A 25293-nucleotide genomic window follows, 5' to 3' on the forward strand; every position below is an offset into this window, starting at 1 on the left:
AGTGTAGACTAGCCCCTGTTTGTGCCTATCTGAAGAGGGCCTTGGGACCAGAATCCTTTGACCGTCTCTCAGTTACACAACTTGCTTTTGGTTGGCAAGATTCCCAAGTCAAAGAGCAGTATCGCCGCTGACATGCTGGCTTTTGGCTGCTCCCTCTTTTTCTCCTGCTCCTTATTTTGCCAGCCAAAAGCAAGATATGTAGCTGAGAGACATTCAAAGGATTCTGGTCCCAAGGTACAAATAGGGGCTAGTCTACACTTGTGCATTACGTGAATAGAATCTGTCCTTCAACAACTTGGTTGCGTCCATTTAGCATTGTGGGACATGTACAGCTCAGGACAGTATAGAGGTTAGGTGGAAGGAAAAACGGTTGCATGAACCATGAACTTAGGACAGCTCATGGCAAGACGTAGATACAGGTTCTGTAATCAATACTCCCTCTGCCATCACCCAGATGGGTTTTAGAGTCCTTGATAGCATCATGGCCTTTCTTTTGTTGCTTCTGCACTGTATAAATGTTGCCTCACCTTGTCAGGTGGCTGCATCCCAATTCACCAGCCCTCTTATCAACCACGGGGATATAGACTATCAGCCATGGAATAGTCTGGAAGGTATTTTTACCATACATGAAAGGAGTCACAGACAGAATAGGGAAACTGGTGAGGAAACACAATGTTCAAATGGTTTACCAACTGACGAAGAAAATCCAGCAAATGTTACTTAGGGGCTCACTTGTTACAGGTTGAGTCTCCCATACCTGAAATGCTTGGGATCAGAAGTGTTTTGGATTTTGGATTTTTTCAAGTTTTGGAATATTCACATGTGCATAATAAGATATCTTGGAGATGGAACCCAAGTCTAAACATAAACTTCATGTATTTTTCATACACCCCTTACACGCATAGCCTGAAGGTAATTTTATGCACAATATTTTTAATAATTTTGTGCCTAAAGTCATGTTTATGTACTTTGACTCAAGAGAAAGCAAAGGTGTCATTATCACAGCCACCCATGTGGGCAGTTTGGGATTGTGGAATATTTTCAATTTCAGAATTCTGGATAAAGGAAACTCAACCTGTGCAAACTTTAAAAAGAGAACTGCAGAAGTTTAAAAAGAATCCCACCCCAGTCAGTTTTTAAAACCCTGATGTTTTGACTTGCTGCCAGAAGGAGAGTAAGGATGCGGCCAGCCTGAGCTCCCTATGGAGGGTGTTCCAAAGCCTGGGAGCAGCCACCAAGAAGGTCTTTTTTGTCATTCCCATTAAATGAATCTGGGAAGGTGGTGGGACAAAGAAAAGGGCCTCTCCAGATGACTGTAGAGGTCTAAAGGGTTCATGATGTGAAATATGGTCCTTCAAATAATCTGGCAAAACTGAAGGAGCTGGACTGCAAGAACTCACTCTTCATTAGACCATCATGAACAAACCATCTGCTACAGGACACAGAAACCAATTGCAAATAACTAACTGTAGCTAGAGATGCCAGCTTTTTAATAAGGGGACGAAGCCAATGCAAACTTTTCTAAAGGTGCAAGCGACATACAGTCAATCAGAGCAAAAGGCTTGAGACTGGGGACATAGTGTATAAGAGAACAACGCATTTGCATAATAAAAGCCAGTTAGAACAGCTCTGGAAAGCAATAACCTTGAGCAGCCAATTGGGTGATTTCAATAATTCATCTCTTTAATCACAACGGCGAACAGAGCAGGAGAATGACACGGAAATGCACTTCAGATGCCCAGAAATTGCTTCCAGCTGGGTTGCCCCCCTTCCTTCCCCTCCCCACCATCTCTCACAACATATTAGAGAAGATGTGCCTCCTGCACCCTGCCCCAGAGTGAGAAAGTCTCCAGACGTGGTCTCTGTGTGGCAAAGATACGTCTTTCTTTGGGTTGGCTAGCTTGACTGGCGGAGCACAGGAGCCAGGAGCAGCGCTGGCCCACTTGGGGCATGAATAAAGCAAAAATACAACTCCGTAGAGAAATAATAATTATATTTAAAAATCCTTCTAGAACTCATTTGGCAAAGAAACAGTTTACGTTGACTTGGTAAGGCTGAACTTGGGTTCCAAGGCTATCGTCTTTCAGTTTGACTCCACTGCCAACCCACAAATCCATGCCACTCAAACAAACAGCTGCACACCATGAAAAGTCCAAATCTGAAGAACAGGATTGGGGGGAGGGTAATTCTGAGTGTTTAGTAAGGGAGGAGCATTAATTCCTTTCCCCATAGTAATTTCTCCATTTGTGGAGCCCATGTTTAACTACTAGTTTAGCTTCTTTCTCAAGTGCATCTCTACCTTACCAAAACAAAGACTGCTAGACTTTCTTGTTCTCTACATTTGTTTGTTTTTATTTTTCATCAAGTTGACTTCTACTTATGGTGATCTTATGAATTTTCTATATAGGTGATTTACCCCAAATTCCTTCTGGGCTCAGGACATCCTATTTAGCAGTAGCAATAGCAAGTACATTTTTATACCGCTTATCAGTGCACTTACACACTCCCTAAAGTGGTTTACAAAGTGTAAGCTAATTGCCTCCAACAATCCAGGTACTCATTTAGACAATTTCAGAAGGATGCCAGGTGAGTTGAGCCTGAGCCCTGGCTGGTATTGAACTCACAATCTTGTGGTTTGTGAGCAAGTGGCTGCAGTGCAGGCATTAAACTACTGTGCCACTAGGGCTCTTTGTCAAATTTGATCAAAATCCTAAATTGGGTCTGGACTGTTTTGGTCAAAACTCCAAATTGGGCCCAGACTGTCTTCATGACACAGACACCCAATTTTGGCCTTCCTCCCCCAAATCCGCATTTAGATAACTTACCTTTTGCTGCAGGTTTTTGGCTCTCTTCACAGCAGCAGTGGTGGCTATCCCTGAAAGCAGCTTGGTGATGCCACTGTGGGCATGAATTGGGTGTGAGTTGCTCCAAGGCCAGAAGAAGCTGCCCAACATTGATAGTGTGGTTGGGCACTTTGTTCTGACCTCAGCAGAAGCGCCAGGTGATGAATGGGGACAGCGTGGGACGCTGTGAGAACCGAAAACCTGCAGCAAAAAGAGAATAAGGGATGAATTCAAAGGGAATTCAAGGCTAGATTGTTCTGGGAGCAGCCCAGAGAGACCTTCAAGAGCCCTCTAGTCATCAAATGCGCTCAGCTCTTGCAAACTCAGGGCAGTTGTGGCTTCTTCAGTTCAGTCAATCCACTTCCAATGCAGTCTTCCTCTTTTCCTGCTGCCTTCCGCTTTCCCCAGCATTAATTTCTTTTCTAGTGAGTCCTGTCTTCTCATGATATCGCTAAAGTATAACAGTCTCAGTTTAGTCATCTTGGCTTCTGGAAAGAGTTGAGGCTTGATTTGCACTGAGACCCATTCATTGGCCTTTTTAGCAGTCCATGGTACCTGTAAAGCTGTTCTCCAGTGCCCCATTTCTTCCTTTCCAGCTTTCACAGTCATACAAAGGAAGCAGAAATGCTATGGCCTCCACAAATGTGCTCTAAAAACAGACCTGGGTTCCCAGTGAGTGCCAGAAACAAATCCAGATGATGCCTGGGCTTCAGATTCCCAATCAGATAATTGGTCACTTTTGGTTCCCCATCCCAGAATACCTCTGTTAATCCAAGATCTTGTCATATGGGAAACCACAGTTAAGTCTGTAGGAACCATTGGTGTTCCATTATCATAGAGAAATCACTTGCAAACAAAATGTGTTCATTGCCAATCCTCTGCCCATGCCAGGCTTGGAGGTAGGGTGGTCTAAGGAGGGGATGATCCCTCTTTCAGTCCTCAGCTCTGTTTGTGCCAAAAAGGAGAGACTTCTGTCTTCTCTCTTAGTGGAGTGCATAGGCCAGAAATATTACTGCCTTCATCTTCCTCCTCCTCCTCCTCCTCCCTTGGGAAATGGATTACAGAGCAGGTTATATGTGTATACACATTTTCATAGAATCATAGAGCTGGAAGGCTCCACTACACTCCAAGGAAGGAGTGTGTTCCACTGTCCAACAGCTCTTACTCTCAGGAAGTTCTTCCTAATGTTGAGAAGGAATCCCTTTTCCTTCAGCTTGCATCTATTTTTCCGGGTCCTATTCCCTGGAGCAGCAGAAAACATGTTTGCTCCCTCTTCAATATGACATCCCTTGAAATACTTAAACAGGGCTATCATATCACTTCTTAACTGTCTCTTCTCCAGGCTAAACATACTCAGCCTTCTAAGTCTTTCCTCATAGGGCTTGATTTCCAGACCCTTCACCATTTTAGTTGCCCTCCTCTGGACTATCTCCAGCTTCTCAACACCCTTTTTGAATTGTGGTACCCAGAACTGGACACTGCATTCCAGGTGAGCCCTGACCAAGGCAGAATAGAGTGGCACTAACTGGGAAGCTAGTTGTGTGGTCCCAGTAAACATCCCCAGTCAACATCTTTTCTGCAGGCTTTTGCACCAACCCGCTGTTGAGGGCATCTCTCTAAGCAACAGTGGGCCGACATTCCCACCTCATCAGCAGTTCAGCTTGCAGGATGAGGAAGAAATAATGCTGAGGCTGAGCACTGAATCATGGCTGGCCTCAACTACAGCAGTAATCCAATTTAGCGTTGCAAGGAAGGGCACCATTACTCACTGAGAGCGGAGCATAAAAAGAGAAGAAAGAGTACACAAACTCTGGCTGCATCCAGGCAATTCCAAATTAGAGCTAAGCGTGCCTCTCAACCACGAGTGATGAAGGCCCTTAAAAACTGCTCCTGGCACGATCTGGTTTTTAAATTTATTTATTACTTACTACAAAAGTCAGAAGAGTTGTTTTCTTTTCGTTTTAAAACAAGAGAGTACAACCAGTTGTTTAAAAGCCTAGTGCATTAAACCAACCATAACTCCCTCTTCTACAAAGTAAATGCCACAGACTGCCAAAAAGACAAATAAAAGGGTCCGAGAGCAAACCAAACCTGATATCGCCCTGGAAGTTGGAATGAATTAACTAAGGCTGTTAAGTTTTGGACATATGAGACATCAGCGGCATTTGCACTGCAGAATTAATAATTAGCTTACAGTTGTAAAAAACCGCTTAGAGACTGCTTAGTTCAGTATGAAGTGGTTTATAAATGAAACTGCTATTGCTATTAATACAGTTTGACATCACTGTCACTGCCATGGGTCAGTGCTATGGAATTTGGGGATTTGTAGTTTGTTGTGGCACCAAAACTTTGACAGAGAAGGCTGAATAGCTCATAAAAAATTGGAGAATTCCATAGAATTGTCAAACTACATTATTCATGCAGCGGAGATGCAGCCAATGTGACTCACTGCAAAAGATGGCAATGTTTGGTCAAGTGGAAAGCAGTCAGAAAAGAAGAAGACTGCCCTCCAGGAGGAATGGATCAAGGAGAAGAGAGCCACAGCTGCCACCTTGGTTTGCAAGACCTGAGCAGAGTAGGTCTGGCTTCACACTTTACACTAGAGGTAGACGAATGCATGGGGACCAAAGATTCATTCTCATATCAGGCCCTCCACCATGAACCATCCACAACCCAAATACCTCTACTTTTGTCTGCAGTCTTTCTCAAAACATCAACTGGAAATGGCATTGTTTCATTTCTGGTTGTCATTTTGAGAGGGACTGTAATAAAAAGAAAACCGGTTTAGGGAGTAGTGGAGGATTGTGTGAGTGAGGCTGCAGTGTCTTGTGTGTTTCTGTATGCAAAGGGATCTTGTAGCACCTTTGAGACTAACTGTGTGAAAGAAGTTGGGCCATAAGCTTTCCATAGACTTGGTCTACTTCCTCAGATGGATGGGGTGAACTGGTGCACAGGAAGGACCTTTATAATAAGGCTATGTGACTAGCCATAGTAATTGTTCAGTTTTAACTATGGTCACTGAGGGACAAAGGCAGGAGGAAAGCTGTAGCCTAAGGCCAGGGTGGGTGGATGGCCCTCCTATGAGTGGTGGAAGGATGTGGTGTGTGCAGGCTAGGAACCAGAAAAGAGATGGTATAAACTGGCTAAGAGGATCCTAGTGAGGCTGGGGTGTTAACCATTGTTATAATATGTGTAGTGTGCCAGGAAGCCATTGTCTCTCTTCAACCCACTATTGGCGGATTGGAGTTTTGCATTTTTCATTTTGCCAGCATGGTGTAGTGGTCTGAGTGTTGGACCTAGGGTTCTGGGAGACCATGGTTCAAATCCTCACTGAGCCATGGAGACCCACTGGGTGATTGTGACCAAGCCAAACTCTCTGAGCCTTAAAGGATGGCAATGACAAACCTCCTCTGTAGAAATGTTGCCTAGGAATACCCTGTGAGAGGGTTGCTATAAGTCAGAGTCATCTTGAAGATACAGCACAACCATGATGTTAGCAGTACAGCTCTCACACTTGCCCATTCCATAGTATCAGAGCCATAAGGTGACTGACATTTTCCGATGTCACAAAATGTCAAAGTTTTCCAAAGATGCCTGTGAGGGAGGGGATCAGGTAGGATAGAAAAATGTATTCATAAACATGTCAGAAGTGTGGGAGTTTCTCTTCCTGGCATATCAATGTGTATGTTTTTCCAGAACTGATGTGAAAGGTTGGGACAAACGCATGGCACTCTCCAGCCCTGAAAAGTGGAGCAAAAGAAATGAGAAAGTGGAGTTCTGCTGTCTGACTGATGAAGCTTCCAGGAGTTCAAAAGAGTACAACTTCGGAGCTCCTTTATGAAGACATTTGTATCTCCGGAAATGCACATTCATCTTCCTTTTGTCTCCTTTGCTCCTTAGGCACATTAAACAAAACTTTAATCAACAGAGCACTCTTAATTGCAGGAAGACAAACCGTCCTGGCGGTAATTTTTCCTCCCTCCCTCAGATGGCAGCTGTACAAAGCTCCAGCGATCAGAAACTGGGGGGCATTGAATCTCTCATTGCCCCTTGCCAGCCCTTTCTGCGGCACAGAGGGTGGTGGGAAGGGGGTTGGTGCCTGTGGTCTTTTAGGAAAAGAAAAAACACAGGCCCTTAATTCAACATCTTTCTTAGCCAAGCCTGAATCCCCATTGATCAGTTTTATTGAGCAGCAAAAGCTTTGAGTTCTACTAAAATGCAGCTCTCAGTGAATAGTGCAAGTTTTGCAAACCAAGAAAGAAGATATTGGAGATGTGGATTTGAAAAGGGAGACAGGACTATGGTGATGATGGCAGCATTTTACTCTCCCAACTAGGAAATTGGCAACAGGGGAGGGGGTTGACCAACTGTTCTCTGAGCAAAGCATAAAGTACTAGTGGTTATAGAATCATAGAGTTGGAAGGGACCCCAGTTGCCATCCAACCCAACCCCTTTCTTCGAGGCAGGAAGACACCATTAGAGCCCTCCCATGAGACAGATGGCTATCCACCTCTGTTTAAAAACCTCCAAAGGAGACTCCACCACCCTCTGGGACAGCATATTCCACTCTCAAACAGCTCTTATTGTCTGGAAGGTCTTCCTAATGTTAGGTGGAATCTCTTTTCCTGTAGTTTCCATCCACTGCTCCATCTCCTAGGCTATGGAGTAGCAGAAAACAAACTTGCTCCATCTTCATTGTAATACCTTTTCAAATAATTAAACATGGCTATCATAGAATCATAGAGTTGGAAGAGACCTCAAGGGCCATCTACACCAGCCCCCTGCCATGCAGGAACACACAATCAAAGCACCCCCAACAGACAGCCATCCAGCCTCCATTTAAAAACCTCCAAAGTTGGAGACTCCAGGTCACCTCTTGTCTATAAAGATCTCTACCTGGACTTTGAGAGCCTCAGTAGAGGCCCTTCTCTCAGTCCCACAGTTCTTACAAGTATTTCATGTGGGGACATGATTCAGGGCCTTCTCATCCCTCCCTGAGGTGGCTAGATGTGTTTCCATCACCATGCAATGACATTTTTATTCCAACAAGCTTTTAAGAATTGAAGGTTTTTCTTTTTATTGCTTGCTTGATTGATTTCCCCCCCCCCCCACTATTAATCTACTGTAATATACAATCAAAATCAATATTATAGGTTTGAGTATCCCTTATCTGGAATTCCAAAATACAAAATACTCCACAATCGTCCATATGGGCAAGTAAGATAGTGACACCTTTGCTTCCTGTTGTGTGCACAAATTTTGTTTCATTCATTGTTTGAGAGAGAACTAGCCCAGGTTCATGAGGCCAAGAGTTTTTGTTATTGTGGTGGTGGTGCTTTTAAATTGTTTCTGATACAGTGGGATTTTCTTGGCAAGGTTTGTTTGTTTTGGGGTTTGCCTTTGTCTTCCTCTAAGGCTGAGAGAGTGTGACTTGCCCAAGGTCATCTGGTGGGTTTCCATGGACAAGCAGGGATTCAAACTATGGTCTCTACAGTGTTAATACAGCTCCTTAACCACCATCTTCTAGTTGATTTCAACTTGTGGCAACTCTCTCCTAGGGTCTGCTTGGCAAGATTTCTTCAGAGGAAGTTTAGCATTGTCTTCCCCTGAGGCTGAGAGAAAGTGATTTGTTTACTGTCACCCAGTGGGTTTCCATGGCTGAGCAAAGATTGAAATCCTTGTCTCCCAGAGGTCTAGCCCAACACTCAAACTGCTATACCATGCTGCTGGTAATCGCTGCTTGAGGTGCTCCTTTGGTGTTCCATCATCATTGGAAGTTCACTGAATGGAACTGAGCCTCCTGGGAAAGGGTGAGACTGAACCAGTAGTGCTCCAAGTTGCATCTTGAATAAACTACTGATCAATGCACACACTTGCACCCCTCAGGGCGTTGCAGAGGCTGAACTGGAGAAGGACGTGAGTAGGTTCCTGAAGACCATGGTGCGATCAACTAGGAGAGAGGTCAGTCACCTGTATGGAGTGTGGTTTGTTTGCTTTTAAAAATATGTGTATTTTCAAATTTTTGTAACAATACAAAAAGGCTGTGCATCAAGACAGAAGCAGATAAGATCTTATTTGGTAAAGGTATTCCCCTTTGACAAGGTTGTCAAGTTGTGTCCGACTATAGGGGACGACACTCATCTCCATTACTAAGCCGTAGAGCCAGCGGTGCCCAAAGACAACTCCATGGTCATGTGGCCAACATGACTGCACAGAACGCGGTTACTTTCCCACCAAAGTGCTACCTACTTGCATTTGCATGCTTTGGAACTGCTAGGTTGACAGGAGCTAGCACTGTAATTCAATAGCCATAGCAGTAGCAAATACATTTCTTTACCATTTAAGCACTCTCTAAGCAGTTTACAATGTGTAAATTAATTGCCCCCCAAAAGCTGGGTACTCATTTTAGCAACCTACATTTAGTAAGGCTGAGTGGACCTTGTAGTCCCTGGGACTGAACTCACAACTTTGTGGCTGTGAATGGCTGCAGTACAGGCATTTAACCTGTATCGCCTCCTAGCCCACAAGGGCTCCCAAGGCAATGAACAAATAAAAGCTAATTAAAACAATTATCAGTGGGGGCTTGGATCCAGCCTTGCACATCCCCATGGATACAAAATATTGCTGGATCTCAAGTCCATATAAGTTTATGGATGATGACGTGTGCATGTCCACATGCATGCATCACCATTGACTTATATGGGGTAGAGCTAGCCACAGATGCTCCAAACCACAGATAGCTCACCCACCAATATTTTTAACACATTAAAATACTCTTTAAAAACTACTAAAGGCAGTCTAAAAACAATCCTAGAATCCAGTTTTTAAACAATTAAAACAACAATTTCAAATACTGAATGCCATGCAGAACAGCACTGTTTTGGGTGCCTACTGGAAGTTGAAAAGCAATGGGGTCAGCCTAACATCCTTGGGCCGGGAGTTCCACAGGTGAAGCACTAGTACAGAGTAAGACCTGTTACGCGTGCCCACCAGTCTGTCGTGCCACATCTGACAATCTCAAATTTCTGTCAGGCTCATTTGGGAGGGGGCACTGGTCTTTTAGATGTCTTGGCCCAAAGTTGTTTAGACCTTTGTGAGTCAACACCAGCACCTTGAATTGAGTTCAGAAGCAAATCTGAACCAGTGCAGGTCTTGCAAGACCGGGGCTTAAACTGTCTCTAACATGCACACCTGATGCCAGTCTGACTGCTGCATTTTGCACTAGCTGCAACTTGCAAATACTTTTCAAGGAAAGTCCCACAAAGAGCACATTGCAGTAGTCTAATTGGAAGGTAACTACAGTATAAACCACTGAGGTCAAATCTGCCTCCCCCAAGAAAGGACATGACTGGAGCACCAGCCAAAGCTGGGAAAAGGTGCTTTCTGGCTACCGCAGCAGCCTGTAACCAGTATTGGTATTTAAAACATTTTGTTGTGTTTTCTTTTTGTCTTCTTTTTTATCTTCTTAGGCCTTTGCAATGCAATCAAGATTTTCATTTCTCTGCTTCAGCTCCAGAGTCAATATTGTCAATAATTATACCTCCATTGAAATGGGTTTCACCAAAACCTTCCCTCCTTTTGTTGTGGACATCATGAGGATGATTCTTCATAGGCAAAGACAATGCATTTGTACTATGCCGCAACAAAATTGTTGCATTGATTTTCATTATGCAAGGACCTTGTTTTAAAGGTCGACTTTGATTTATTTATTTAAGCTATTTCTGTATCACCTCCTAACCCATAAGGGCTTTTCAAGTAGGGCAGTACAATATGCCCTGTTAAGCCTGATTCTTAAGTATAATTTGTCTAAGGATTTCCAGTTCATTGCAAGTTTCCATTCTTGGAAACATAGGATCTTAGTGTCCAACCCCCTGCCATGCAGGAATGCACAACCAAAGTATTCCTGAACGTTTGCTCATCTGGCTTCTGTTGAAAGACCTCCAAAGAAGGAGAGCCCACCAGCCTCCAAGGCAGCCCATTCCACTGCCAAACAGTGGAACAAAAGAGGTTCTTCCTAAAATTTAGGTGGAATATTTTTCCTTGTAATTTGAATCCATTGGTTCATGTTCTAGTAAGGAGCAGCAGCGGGCAAACTGGCTCTATTGTCTACATGACATCCTTCCAGATATGTCAAGCTAACAATCATGTCAGCTTCTCACTCCTTCTTTGGAGGTTTTTAAACAGAGGCGGGATGGCTATCTGCTGGGAGCACTTTGATTGTGAGTTCCTGCATGGCAGAATGGGGTTGGACTGGAAGAGTCTCTTCCAAATCTATGATTTTCTGATTCTAAATTAAACGTAGCTTATGGCATCATTCCATGTAGCAAGCAATGCCATTTCTCATTTCAATTGTAGTTAAGTTGTTGGGTCCCCTAAAGACAGAAAGGAGCAAATAGTACCTTGCAGCTGTGCCATGTTTGGGCCTGTTATTCCACATCATGAATTTCTTTCCAATGGCTTCAACTTTGGGACTGTCAGGTCACATGGATAACCATGGTCCTAAAGTGAAAAATTAGGGCCCCATGGAGTTGGCCAACAAAGATTTGCACATGACTGCCTTGTGGCTGCATCCACCGATCTCAGCGGGGTTTGAGGAACACACATCCCTGCAGGGAAATGAATAATGGCAAATATTCTTTCTGTTCCTATTTCAAACCCTGTCCTTACAGGACCGGATGGAGGGCGCTTTCCTTGACATCAGGAACGTACGGGCACGAGGTAAGGGACTATGGGAGAAGGAGAGGGGTTGCCATGTTCTTAGAAATCATTGCAGGCAAGGCTGTGGAGTCAGAAGCCATTTTGGGTGGAGTCTGCGTCTGCAGAAATGTACCAGCTCCAATTCTGGTAGAAACCTATAATAATAAATGCCTAGTTAATTGTGTATTTGCATTCATAGGGATTTAGGAAAGTTTTCTTTTTCAGAAATGGCAGTCAAATAAATTTAGTTTATGTTCTGCCAATCTAAGCAGAACCTGACAATTCACATGGTGGTGGTGAAATGCCTTAGGCTGCAGTTTTACTACTATAAATTTGTTATGACTAATTAATACAGTCAACCCTTTGTATCAACCTGATTCTTTATCCATGGATTCAGCCATCCATGGCTTGAAAATATTCAAATAATATATAAATTCTAAAAAGCATCGCTTCTCAGCCTTTTGACTAAGATCAAGAGTCGTATAAAATAATAATAATAATAATAATAATAATAATAATAATAATAATTATTATTATTATTATTTATTTGTATACCACCCTCTGGCAAACCAATCCGGGCGGTTAACAACAGTAAAATATAAAATATGACAATTAAAAACACTTTATCCCTCCCCCCCTTAAGACAGTATTAAACAGTATAAGATATTAAAACACAATTGATTTTTGCCATTGTATTTAATGGGACTTGAGTATCCATGGATTTAGGCATCCATGTAGGGTCCTCAAATCAAGCTCCAGTGGAAACCATGGGCCTACTGTGTACGTTTGCCATTCGTGGAGGTGTTACAATTGGACAGTAGAAAAATAGAAGCATTGGAGTTGAAGGTTTGGTGTCCCAACCCCACAGCCCTGGTTTTAGGGTTAGACCTTGTCTCTCTTGTACCATTTAGATAAGGAGAGGGAGAAGTGAAGTCACTTCCATTTATTTATTCATTTATTTGTTTGTTCATTCAAATATTTCCATCTCCCTTTATATGCAAAGATCTCAGGGTGGTGTGCTATAATTTTAACAGTTTAGAAACAATTCAAAAACTATTAAGTGCAATTTAAATAGACTAAATAAATTAGGTCACCAGACAGGTTATGACCAGTTTAAAGACAGTTAAAACAACTTAAGGTAATTTAAAATCAATCACAGGGACATTTTATTTTATTTACTGACTGACTTATTAAATTAATTTGATATCCCCCTGGTCTACCATCACAGGGCCTAAGGCAGCTAAGTAAAGGAGACAGTGGTGTGCTTTGAGCCTTGGACAATGACTCAAGACCATGGTTTGAGCACCGCTCAGCCATGGGATCCCACTTAGTTACCTTGAGCCACATTCTCTCAGTCTCAGAGAAAAGCCATGGCAAAATCCTGCCCCTGAACCAATCTTGCGAAGAAAACCCCATGGTAGGTTCAGATCTTTGACCATCTTAGGTCACCCTCAAGTCCATCAACATCCCGAAGATAGGATTCAAAATGACCTTGACACAGATTGGAGAGCTGGGCCAAAACTGACAAAATGAATTTCACCAAAGATAAATGTCTGGTACTACATATAGACAGGAAAAAAACAAAAGGCACAAACATAGTATGGGTGGTGCATGGCTTCTAAGTGGTATATGTGAAAAGAATCGAGGAGTCTTTGCTAAACATGAGTCAACAGTGTGATGTAGTGGAGAAAAGGCCAATTGGATCCTAGGCTGAATAAATAGAAGTGTAGTGTCTAGATGGAGGAAAGTGATAGTGCTGCTTTATTCTGCTTTGGTCCGCCCTCACCTGGAATCCTATGTCCAGATCTGGATAGTACAGTTCAAGAAGGATATTGAAAAGATGGAATGTATCCAAAGAAAGGCGCCCAAGATGGGGAAAAGTCTGGACACCAAAACTTATGTGAAATGACTTGGGGGAAATGGGTTTGTTTAGCTTGGAGAAGAGAAGTCTGCAAGGTGACTTGAGGTCCGGAAACCAAGCCAGTGAGGGCCAGATGAGGGAAGAAGCTTGTAGAAGAGAAGACTGAGAGGGGACATGATATGTTTAAATATCTGAAGGGATGCCAAAGGGTCAAAGGAGCCGGCTTGTTTTCTGGTGCTCCAGAGCTCACAACCCAATAGATTCAATTTAGAAGAAAACATCAGGAAGAACTTTGTGACTGTTAGAGTTGATTGACAGTAGAATAGACTGCCTTGTAGGGTAATGGACTGTCTTTCTTTGGAGATCTTTAATCAGAACCTGGATAGTCATATTTCCAGAGTACTTTACTTTTCTTGCATGGCAGGGAATTTGACTAGATGTTTCTTGGGGTACCCTCCTAAGTACTTGATAGCCATAAAGTTCTTACCCGTTCACTAGTATCATGCTTACTTTATTTTCCTGCTTCAATGTCAAGGATTCAATGAATCCAAAACAGCAATGGTACATTCTGCTTTTCTATTGTTCCTATGAAATTTTGAATTTGACCTTCAATAGCTGAGTGCTACTCTTTCATCTTTTGAGGCGCCAAAAAGATTGCGTCGACACACTCATAACAGTACACTGCTACCTTTGCGTCTGTATGTACACGTTAGCGTAGTGTGATTTCAGAACTATTCAGTGAGAGGAAAACAGTTTACGTGTCACACCCGATTGACAGTTTGCAAACATGTGCAAATAGAGGCTCCAGCTCAGATACACAAGGGCATTCATTCTGGGGAACTGCATTTCCATACCTCTTTAGCACATGCCATCTTCAACCAACTGTCCTTGCAGCATTACTTTAGTGACAGAATCCCTTCTCGCTCTACAGGAGGTTTGCTAGTAGGACTTCCTGAAGACCCACCACCAAGTTCTCTCCTGCCAGAGCCTGTGCTCCAGTACTACGTCCAGCAGTTTCAAAAATCTGGATTAAGGTAAAGGAGGGATGTGGGGTCTGGAGTCATCATTTCTGTTTTGGTGGGCTAGTCTTTGTAGAGACACCAATTCCCTTCATAAGGACTACGGTGTTGAACCTGTGCAGGGTGTCAGAATCCTGCAGGATTCCGAATTGCTTCAGTAGCTAAAATGTAGAAAACCTTTATTAAGAAACTACAGATCCAGACTTTCATTGTGAGAACTAACCAGTGAATATTGCAGTTGCCTAATTAAACTTCACACAATTTTAAAATTCATCTGGGCTTAATTCTTATTCTTTATAATTAACCAACAGATTTCTCCACACTTTCCCATGCCACCCCTTTTCTTTGTTGTTACAATGGAATCCCTTTCACAGAAATTACCTAGAGCAGGCTTGGATCTTACCTCCATCCCTTCCAGTCTTATTTCAGCACCTGGGTATGAGATCACTGCAAGCCAGCAATGCCAGCTTTACTCTATAACCCATCACCCTTGATTCCCAGCATGGCATAGTGGTTTGAGTGTTGGACTACAACTCTGGAGACCAAAATTCTCAACCTCAGGGGAAAGATAATGGCAAACCCTCTCTGAACAAACCTTGCCAAGTACAACTCTAAGACAGACCTGTCCTTGGGTTTTCTTGGCAAGCTTTATTCAGAGGGGGCTGAAGTATAATGCCCAGCAGCTAACAGGGTGGCACACAGTATCATCAGGGACCTTTTTCACATCTGGAAAAGTTAGTTCTTCACTTTGCTCTCTATGAATGAAACGGTAGTATAGGATCACTTTTCCTCAGCCCTATTATTTTTGCTGTTATGTTTGAGAATTAAGATTGAGCTTGTTGTGGGGAGGATGCAGGTGGCGTGATGCTCAGCAGTGGTGCTAAGAGACCTTCTCATTGGCCTCTGTATGAAGCTGTTTCTTTCTCTTTTCACTTCTTTCAGGGGGCCAGTGAACTGGTACCGAAACATGGAGGCAAACTGGCGCTGGAACGCTTCTGCCTGGGGCAGAAAGGTATGAGTTGGAGAAGATTGTGTCACATGTTTGACTTTTGGGAGGAAGAAGTTTCCTCTGTTTTCTTCTCTAACGCAAACACAATGAGCCGCCCCAAGCCTACAGGCCAGTTGTGGAGTGTGTGCCCTATGCACCGTATCTGGCCACCAAAAGGGTTGGATTCCCAAGAATCAGCACCCCCAAGTAATTTCAGAGGGTGTCTAGAGGAGGTGAAACCCACCCCAATACTTTTGGGCAATGCCCAGAAGAAGTAAAACTCAGCCCACAGAATAACCCAAATCACTACAAAAAGCACCATAATGTGATGGCTTGACTGTATTTGACCTGTCACCACCCCGCTCCCAAACTGGAGAAAAATAATCCAAAGCCGGGCACAAATAAAGCTTAGGGAAAAAAATAGAAGCTCCTTCTGGCCATTTCTAGATCACCAGGAACATGTTGGCATAGTCCATCAGGGAGGTGTGGGGGTGAAAACCAGCCCCCAGAACAATCACTCACCTCTGCTATAGGTAGAGGAATGGAGGAGAAGGTTATCTGAAGGTTACTCCACCTGTGAGAGTCTAATGTGCTCAAGGTTGGTGGCATTTCATCCAGAAGAGGAAAATGCACATGTAGCCTGCATTAATAGAACCATAGTTTTCCAGACAAGGGAAGTCATGGTCCCCGCCTATATTCTGCATTAGTCAGGCCTCATCTGGAGCACTGCTTTCAGGGCTGGGCACCTCATTTTAGGAGGAATATTGACAGGTTGGAGCAGGTTCAGAGACAGTCAGCAACGATGATAAGAAGTATGGAGAATAAAAAGTATGGAGGAGAGGCTGAAGGAGACAGCAAAGATGATAAAAAGTATGGAGAACAGAAAGTATGGAGGAGTGGTTGAAGGAGACAGTCAGCAAAGATGATAAGAAGTATGGAGAAAAAAAGTTTGGAGTAGAGGTTGAAGGAGCTGGGCATGTTCAGCTTGGTGAAGAGAAGACTGAGGGGTGGCATGGTTGCCCTCTTTAAATACCTCAAGGGCTGCCACAGAGAGGAGGGGACAGGCCTGTTCTCTGCTGCCCCAGAGGGTAGGACCAGGTCTAATAGTTTGAAGTTACAGGAGGGTAGATTTCAGTTGAACATTAATAGGAACTCCTTGACTGCAAGAATGGTTCAGCAATGGAACCATTTGCCTGCAGAGGTGGTGGGGTCTTCTTCTCTAAACATCTTCAGAAAGAGGGTAGACAGTTCCCTGCTGGCTTTTCTTTAGCAGAGATCCAACACTGAGCAGAGTGATGATGATGGTGATGGTGATGGTGATGCTGATGCTGATGATAATGATGATATTTTTATTTATATTTTCCCGCCTCTCTCAGGTGGATTGAGGCGGGATGCACCCAGTCACCTATAGGGCCCTTTCCAAACTCCAACCCTACAATTCTGTGTTTGTGAAACAATTTCAAGTGCCAAGTGTTGAAAGCTGAAACACATCAGAGTAGGCTTCCACTCCCATCTCTTCATCTGAGACAGAATAGTGTTTCTACAGCTCCTTTTATTCTGGAACTGACTGTAGCAATGTGTGTTTAGCTTGCTTTGGGCTATGACAAAACTCTCTCTCTCTCTCTCTCTCTCTCTCTCTGTCTGTCTGTCTCTGTGTGTGTGTGTGTGTGTGTGTGTGTGTGTGTGTGTGTGTGTGTAAGTGATAGCAAAACATTTGGGTTTATTGATTCCTTAGTCATTGATCTACTCTAATCTCAAAGACTAGAGCTAACAATATAATTATCTTATGTTGCTTGTTACTCATTACTACTACTACTTAGGAGCTTAGCAACCAAGAGGATCAAAATGAAAACATTGGCCCTTGGATAAGAATTCTCTCTCTCACACACGCACACAATGTATTTTTCCTACCCAAATTTATTGCAAGTTGTTTTAATCATGTGAATTTTTCATAAAAGTATCTATTTAATTGTTGGTTTGTGTGTATGTGTGTGTGTAATCTTAGTAAGCTAAGATTTTAGCTGAATTTGGTTTTAAATTGTTGTAAGCTAAGACATCTGGAATCAACCAAAATGGCCGCTGAAAATGACGCAACGTGTCAGTGCAACATACCAGGAGGCATAAGGGAGGGGTGCAATTTCCATGGTCCTTGCACTTGCCCATGTCTGAATTAACTCATGACTAATCCCTGCTCCAAATGATAACAACTTTCCTTGCTTAAATCCACAGATCAGAGTCCCTGCGCTGATGGTTACTGCCGGGAAGGATGTTGTTCTCCACCCAAGGATGAGCAAAGACATGGAGGAACAGGTAAGGGTGTTACCAGCCTGTTGTGCACCAGTTTGTCAGTCCATTGAGCATCTTAACCACCTCTCCCCATAGTCTCCAGATTGGATTACTGTAATGTGCCTTACATGGGGCTGCCTTTGAAGACTGCCTGGAACCCTTTGGTTCCAAATGCTGTTGCGAGTTTGTTGTATGTAAGGAAGAAACTGGATCTTCTAATAATGTTTGGATCACAAATTGCATGACATAATGCCACCATCCATTGGGGTGTTTTAGTAGTAGTTTCCTGCACAGGCAGGAGTTGGCATGGACAAAAGCCTAAGGGCCAGGGCTAGTTCCCACCTGCCACAGATCCCACTCCGCAGGTCACACACTCCAACAGCAAGCTGAAATTCCTCTGCTTTCCTCTGTAGATCTTCTCAAAATGGCAAGGGGAAATGAAGGAGCATTTCATCCCGTTGCCATTGTTGAGCGTGACTTCAGAAGAAAATTGAGGTATTTAGAGGTAATACACGATCTGATGTGGGGATATTTTTGCATGTTTCCACACATTTGAGGGACTTTCTGAGCCATTTTAGGGGATATTCCCTAGAATTGCACCACTTAAACAAAACAGTTTGCAGGGTTGGGGGCTTTTGAGGAGAGGGGATGCTTTAGGAGCCACAAAAGTGATGTCCAAGGGAGCAACCATTCCTGGATGAGATGGCCCTTGGGATCCCTTTTGTCAAAAATATATTGAGTTTAACCTTTCTTACTTTCTTTCTTTGTTTCTTTCTTTGTAGATTCCACAGCTCAGCCGTGGCCACATTGAAGAGTGTGGACACTTCACTCAAATGGAGAGGTAATAGTTAAGCTGTGACAACTCGGAAATGTTTGTATAATTTATTGAAAAAATCATTTGAATTTCAGAATTAAAAAATGGTTTTACGCCTTCTAATTTGTTCTTGGGTGGAGGGAGCTGAGAGGAGATGCTGAAAGTTCCAGGGAACAACGTATGCAGGTTAAGTCTCTCTTATCCAGGATTCTGAATTCCGAAACATTCCAAAATCCAAAAGTGCCCATATGGTTGGCCGAGATTCTGACACCTTTGCTTTCTGATATTTCAGTGTACAGAAACCTTCTTTCTTGCACAAAATTATTAAAATATTGTGGATAAAATTACCTTTATTTTATTTTGTTTTGTTTATTTCATTTATATGCTGCCTTTCTCCCTAAAGGGACCCGTAAGGTGTATACGAAACATAAATTAATTTCATGTTTGGGCTTGGGTCCCATCTCCAAGACATCTCCTTATGTACATACAAATATTCCAAAATCCCCCCAAAAATCTGAAATCAAGCGCTTCTTGTCCCAAGAATTTTGGATAAGGGAGACTCCACTTCTATTGAAAGGGCTACTTATATTCTTTGCTAAGAGAGTTGCACCAAGGTTCTGTTCAGATTTCTGGCGCTGTCTTATGCATGTCTAAGCATGTCTATTGAAGTAAGCATTTTTGTCAGATGTAGAATGACCATACTCAATGCAAGGTTGTAGGTCCATGCCTGAAACCTTGCACTAAGTATGGGCATTCTAGATCAGACAAAAATTGCACCATTGCACATCCAAATCACACCTCACACATGCAAGGCTACAGGAGGCATAGCACTTTTTAGAAACAGGAATAAGTGATTTCAAATGGGACAGAAGATTGACTCTGATAACTGGCTGTTGTCGGATGCCTTCAAGTCATTTCTGACCTATGACAATCTTACCATGGGGAGTTTTCTTGGCAAGATTTGTTCAAAAAACAATTTGCGTTTGCCTTCCCCTGGGGCTGAGAGAGTGTGGCTTGCCCAAGGTCACCCAATGGGTTTCTATGGCTGAGCAGGGGATTTGGACCCTGGTCTCCAGAGTAATAGCCCTACTCTCAAACCACTACACCATGCTGCTCCTCAGCAATGGTCCTTCTGGCCATTTATTTATTTAGAACATTTATATGATTTACAAATATTTATTGTATTTTACTATTGCATTTTTAATATTTTATTTTAGTATTGTATTTTTGGTATTTTATATTGAAGTAGTTATAAATGTCTTATTCTGTTGTAAAGCACCATATACATCAGTGGCACTATATAAATAAATAAAATCACCCTAAATAAATAAATAAATAAACGACAACAATGATTACACCTCCTTTCATCCCAAAAGGCTCCCACAAAGACTTACAGTTAATTTGATAATTCCCCACCCTGAGGCTTCCAATCTAAAAAAGACATGAAACAGGAGAAGGGGAGGGGATTTGTGCAGGTAGTGATAGGAGGCGATGTGTGTGTATTTCTGCACACACATGCCTGTAGTGTACATCAGCACAATGAAGATGCATGCAAAAGCCAGACTTTCTAACTCTGTGGATCAAACTCTTCCACACATTAATTGCTCCGATCTCTCAGCCTCTGTGTGTGTTCTGCAAAGAGAAGCTTTATTTCTCCTATAAAACCTTGTGTCCCTCCCTCTTCCATCCCCTGCCTGCCCTTTCATCTGTGTTTCTTAAACTGCCTTCCTATTCTATAATGTCACACCAGCTGTTAAAAAGCGAGGAGGGGGGATTGCAATGCCCCAGTCTTGCAGGGACAAAGGCCATTAAATAAGCCACCAGTGCAATTGCCTTTCAGCTGGGTCCCGGAAGAAGGGATGATAAATTTTCCCAGAGGATGAATAAATCATGGTGAGAGGGGGGCGTTATTTTCATCACAGCAAAGACTCAAACCAATCTTTCTTCCTTACCACCAAACACCACCACCATTTTACAGAGGTATAAAATCTCACTTGCCTAACGGCAAGGCAATAATACTCCTCTGAATTTATGGGGCGTGAATGGAAGCGATGGGGATGGGTGCAACAGTAAAGGGCAGCAGGCCTATTATGGTCTTCTGGCAGGAGAGGTGCCTAGGCTGAAATGCCATCGTGCCCATTCAGGAGAAAGAAAATTGGATCATTGTCTACAGTGGAAGATTTTACAGTGGGCCTTTGCTATCTGCTGGGGTTAAGTTCCAGGATCTCCCATGGATACTAAAATCCATGGATGCTCAAATACCATTATATGCAATGGCATTATAAAATGGGGTCCTTGTAAAACATAGAATCATAGAATCATAGAGTTGGAAGAGACCGCAAGGGCCATCCAGTCCAAACCCCTGCCATACAGGAAATCCAAATCAAAGCATCCTCGACAGATGGCCATCCAGCCTCTGTTTGAAGGCCTCCAAGGAAGGAGACTCCACTACACTTCGAGGAAGTGTGTTCCACTGTCGGACAGCCCTTACTGTCAGGAAGTTCTTCCTAATGTTGAGGTGGAATCTCTTTTCCTGTAGCTTGCATCCATTGTTCCGGGTCCTGTTCTCTGGAGCAGCAGAAAACAAGCTTGCTCCCTCCTCAATATGACTTCCTTTCAAATATTTAAACAGGGCTATCATATCATCTCTTAACCTTCTCTTCTCCAGGCTAAACATCCCCAGCTCCCTGAGTCGTTCCTCATAGGGCATGGTTTCCAGACCTTTCACCATTTTGTTGCCCTCCTTTTGGACACACTCCAGTTTCTCAACATCCTTTTTAAATTGTGGTGCCCAGAACTGGACACCATATTCCAGGTGGGGCCTGACCGGAGCAGAATACATTGGTATTTTTACTTCTCTTGATCTAGACACTATACTTCTAGTGATGCAGCCTAAAATTGCATTGGCCTTTTTAGCTGCCGCATCGCACTGTTGACTCATGTTCAACTTGTGGTCTACTTGGACTCCCAGATCCCTTTCACATGTAGTTTCATTCAGCCATGTGTCTCCCATCCTATATCTGTACATTTCATTTTTCTGCCCTAAGTGCAGTACCTTATATTTCTCCGTGTTGAATTTCATTTTGTTAGCTTTGGCCCAGCTTTCTAGTCTATTCAGGTCATTTTGAATCTTGGTCCTGTCCTCTGAAGTATTAGCTATTCCTCCTAATTTGGTGTCATCTGCAAATTTGATAAGTATGTTCCCAATTCTGTCATCCAGGTCATTGATAAAGATGTTGAATCTTTATCACAGAGCCCTGTGGGACCCCACTGGTCACTTCTCTCCAGGATGAAAAGGAGCCATTGTTGAGCACCCTTTGGGTTCGGCCGGTCAACCAATTACAAATCCATTTAACAGTTCCTTTGTCTAGCCCACATTTTACAAGCTTGTTTGCAAGTATGTCATGGGAAACCTTGTCAAAGGCCTTAGTGAAATCAAGATATACTATATCCACAGCATTCCCTTCATCTACTAAGGTAGTAATTTTATCAAAGAAAGAGATTAGATTTGTCTGGCATGATTTGTTTCTCTGAAACCCATGTTGACTTTTTGTGATTATGGCATTGGCTTCTAGATGTTCACAGACTCTCTGTTTAATGATCTGCTCCATAATCTTTCCTAGTACTGATGTCAGACTAACTGGAGGATAATTGTTGGGATCCTCTTTCTTCCCCTTTTTGAAGATGGAGACGTTTGCCCTCCTCCAGTCGGCTGGGATTTCCCCTCTTCTCCAGGAGTTCTTAAAGACTATTATTACCAATGGCTCCGATATGACATTTGCCAGTTCTTTTAGTACCCTTGGATGTAGTTCATCTGGTCCTGGAGACTTAAATTCATTTAGATTAACAAGGTATTCCTCTACTATCTCTTTACCTATTCTGTCCTCTGCTCCATTATCCTCAGGTTGAGCACCCTTGCCTTTCTGGAGACGAGGAGGCAAGAAGGTCTTGAGTAACTGCCTTTTCTCTGTCTTCTGTTAGCATTTTGCCTCTTCTCCACGGAGTGGCCCTACCGTTTCCTTCTTCCCTTTTGCTGCGGACATAACCAAAAAAGCCTTTTGTTGTGTTCTTACCCGCTAAAGCCGATCATTCTGCGCTTAGCTTTTCTGACTTTACCCCACAAGCCTGCTATTTCTTTGAATCCTTTTGTGACCCCCCCTTTTTCATTTCTTATACATCTTCCATTTCAAACTTAGCTCCATTGAAAGTTCCTTAGTCATCCATCCTGGTTTCTTGAGACACCTCCCATTTTTCTTTCTCACTGGAACTGTTTGAAATTGTGCCTTCAGTACTCCTTTTGAGAAACTCCCATCTGTCCTGAACTCCCTTCTCTTTAGTATTTCTGACCATGGAATCACCCTCAATACTTCTCTAAGTTACTGAAATCCGCTCTCCTAAAGTCTAGGATGCGTGTCTGACTATGCCTGGCTCTCTTTCCATTGTATACAAACTCCAGGAGAACGGTCACTTCCACCTAAGGATCCCACCACTTGCAACCCCATTAACAAGTCATCCTGTTGGTTAGGATCAGATCCAAAAAGCTGACCCTCTGTTGCCTCTTCCACCTTTTGGACAATGAAATAGTCTTCCAGGCAAGTGAGGAATTGCTAGACCTTGTGGATTGGCTGAGTTTGACTTCCAGCAAATATCAGGATAGTTGAAGTCACCCATCACTACACATCCCTTTTCTGACTGTGGGTCATCTGTGTCTAGAAAGGCATCATCCAGTTCCTCAGTCTGACTTGGAGGTCTGTAGAGACTCCGACCATAACATTTTTGTGGTTTCCCTCCCCTTTAATTTTTATCCAGATGCTCTCCACCTGGCTTCCAGGTTGATGTCCTGGATCTCTCACGGTGTAAATATCTCTGACATAAAAAGGTTATACCCCTCTATTTCCACATTCCAACATGAGACTCATCCCACCAGGTTTCAGTGATGCCTATATATCATATTTGCTTTGTTGTACTAGGAGTTCGAGTTCACTGCTATTTCCCACTCTGTGCTTAGTGTAGAGGCATCGCAGACCACGGGTCCCATTTGCTTTTGCTTGTGCAAGTTTTTTTGCCTCCCACTGTTGGGTCCATGCACTTTTTTTTTGTTTCCTGTATGTCTGTTTGACTATTTTCGCCATCCCTTCGCCTTCCTTAATATGTCCCCTTCCCCACAACTCAGTTTAAAGCCCTCCTGATCAGTTTCTTGAGACTGTTGTCAAAGACATTTCTCCAACTGGCGTGAGATGCAACCCGTCTGTTGCAAGAAGTCCCTCCTCATGGAACCGCAGCCCAGTGATCAAAAAATCAAATCCTTCCAGCAGCACCATCTGCGAAGCCATTGTTCACATCCGCTATTTTCTCTCCCTTCCTGGACCATGCCCTTCGCGGGCAGAAGAGACGAAATGACAACCTGTGCATCCATTCCTTTCAGCTTCCTACCAAGCGCCTCGTAATCCCTTTCTGTTCTGTTCTGCAGGCTGTGTCTTGCAGTATCATTGGTTCCCACGTGGACCAAAAGGAAGGTGTATGGTCAGTAGGCTTGACCAGTCTTGTCAGCCTCCTGTCACATCACGGACTTGCACCTGGAAGACAACACACCTCTCGAGACATCTTGTCAGGCCTACAAATCACTGCTTCTGTACCCCAGCAAGGAGTCCTCCACTACGACCACACGCTCTCCGAGGCTTAGCAGCGGCTGTTCCCTTGGTGGGACGCTCAGGCTCCCCTGCTCTGTCCCTGAAGCTGTCCATGCTGCTTTCTTCATCCTCCTTGATAAGGGAAAAGAGCTTTGAATCGATCTCGGCTGCAAGCTCCCAAAACAATCCCTCTTGGCCACTTCTCTGTGTGACATTCCTCCAGCTATCTTCTCCTGTGTAGGTGAAGTGACCTCCTCGGCTCCAGCATCTTCCCTGCGTGGTATTCGTCCAGGATGGTTAGTTCTGTTGTGTCCAGGAAATCCTCCTGCTTCCTAATATGCTGAAGTGTAGCTACTCTGGACCCAACTGCTGCACTTTCCTCCTCCAAGAGGGCTACCAACTTGCACTTGGGGCATGTGAGATTCTCCACTTCTTTAGGCAAGAAGACAACATCCCACAAGTGTTGCAGTGACTGCCGTGGTTCCACATCTCCCATACTGAAAAGTCTTAGGAAATTACTGGAACAGGACTGTGGGCTTCCTCCAGAAAAAGAATCCTCCAGAAAACCCAAACGTTAAAGCTCCTGATGTTTCAACAATTTGTGGCAGGGTGCTCAATCAACTCCGCCTGTGCTGTAGATCTCCTCTCTGCTCCTCCTCTCTGTAACATGGTAAACTCAAGGTTTCCTTTTTGGAATATATACAGTGGGTCCTTGTTATCCGCTGGGGTTTGCTTCAAGGACCCCCCCCCCCCCATAGATAACAAAACCTGTGGATGCTCAACTCTCATTAAATACAATGCCATAGCAAAATTACATGGCATATACTTAATTTTTCCATGAAAATTGGTGGCACTTGGATGTGGTTTGTCTTGCCTGAATTGCAGCAAGGGATTCCACTGATTTCAGAAACAATTTGAAGGCACACTACTAACTACTACTACTACTACTGAAGTGTGGGGACCTATCCTCTAATCCAGGTCTTTCACTCTGAGAAAGACCCCAACGTTTGGTCCAAACTTTAGATCCGGAGTAGAGTCTCCTCCCCTCCTGGTGTGTGGACTACAAGTCTGACACTTCTTTCCCAATACAGTGGTACCCCGGGTTACGAATTTAATTCGTTCCGCCGCCGCGTTCGTAACCCGAAATCCTTCGTA

At 43.5% G+C, this 25293-nt stretch overlaps 2 protein-coding genes across 2 annotated transcripts in view; one reads left to right on the forward strand and one right to left on the reverse strand.

Moving 5' to 3' along the window:
• Positions 1 to 25293, reverse strand: part of LOC121919807 (protein FAM71C-like) — a 1121343-nt gene that overhangs the window by 816758 nt on the left and 279292 nt on the right. The window lies entirely within an intron of this gene.
• EPHX2 (epoxide hydrolase 2) overlaps positions 1 to 25293 on the forward strand; it is a 98206-nt gene that overhangs the window by 67725 nt on the left and 5188 nt on the right. The window contains exons 13-18 of the mRNA XM_042448768.1: positions 8730 to 8804; positions 11513 to 11561; positions 14333 to 14435; positions 15363 to 15432; positions 17638 to 17718; positions 18477 to 18535. Coding sequence (XP_042304702.1) covers positions 8730 to 8804; positions 11513 to 11561; positions 14333 to 14435; positions 15363 to 15432; positions 17638 to 17718; positions 18477 to 18535 — 437 coding nt within the window. The remainder of the gene's footprint in view (positions 1 to 8729; positions 8805 to 11512; positions 11562 to 14332; positions 14436 to 15362; positions 15433 to 17637; positions 17719 to 18476; positions 18536 to 25293) is intronic.

The sequence above is a fragment of the Sceloporus undulatus genome, chromosome 1 (genome assembly GCF_019175285.1).
Source record: "Sceloporus undulatus isolate JIND9_A2432 ecotype Alabama chromosome 1, SceUnd_v1.1, whole genome shotgun sequence".
In the NCBI taxonomy this organism is placed as follows: domain Eukaryota; kingdom Metazoa; phylum Chordata; class Lepidosauria; order Squamata; family Phrynosomatidae; genus Sceloporus; species Sceloporus undulatus.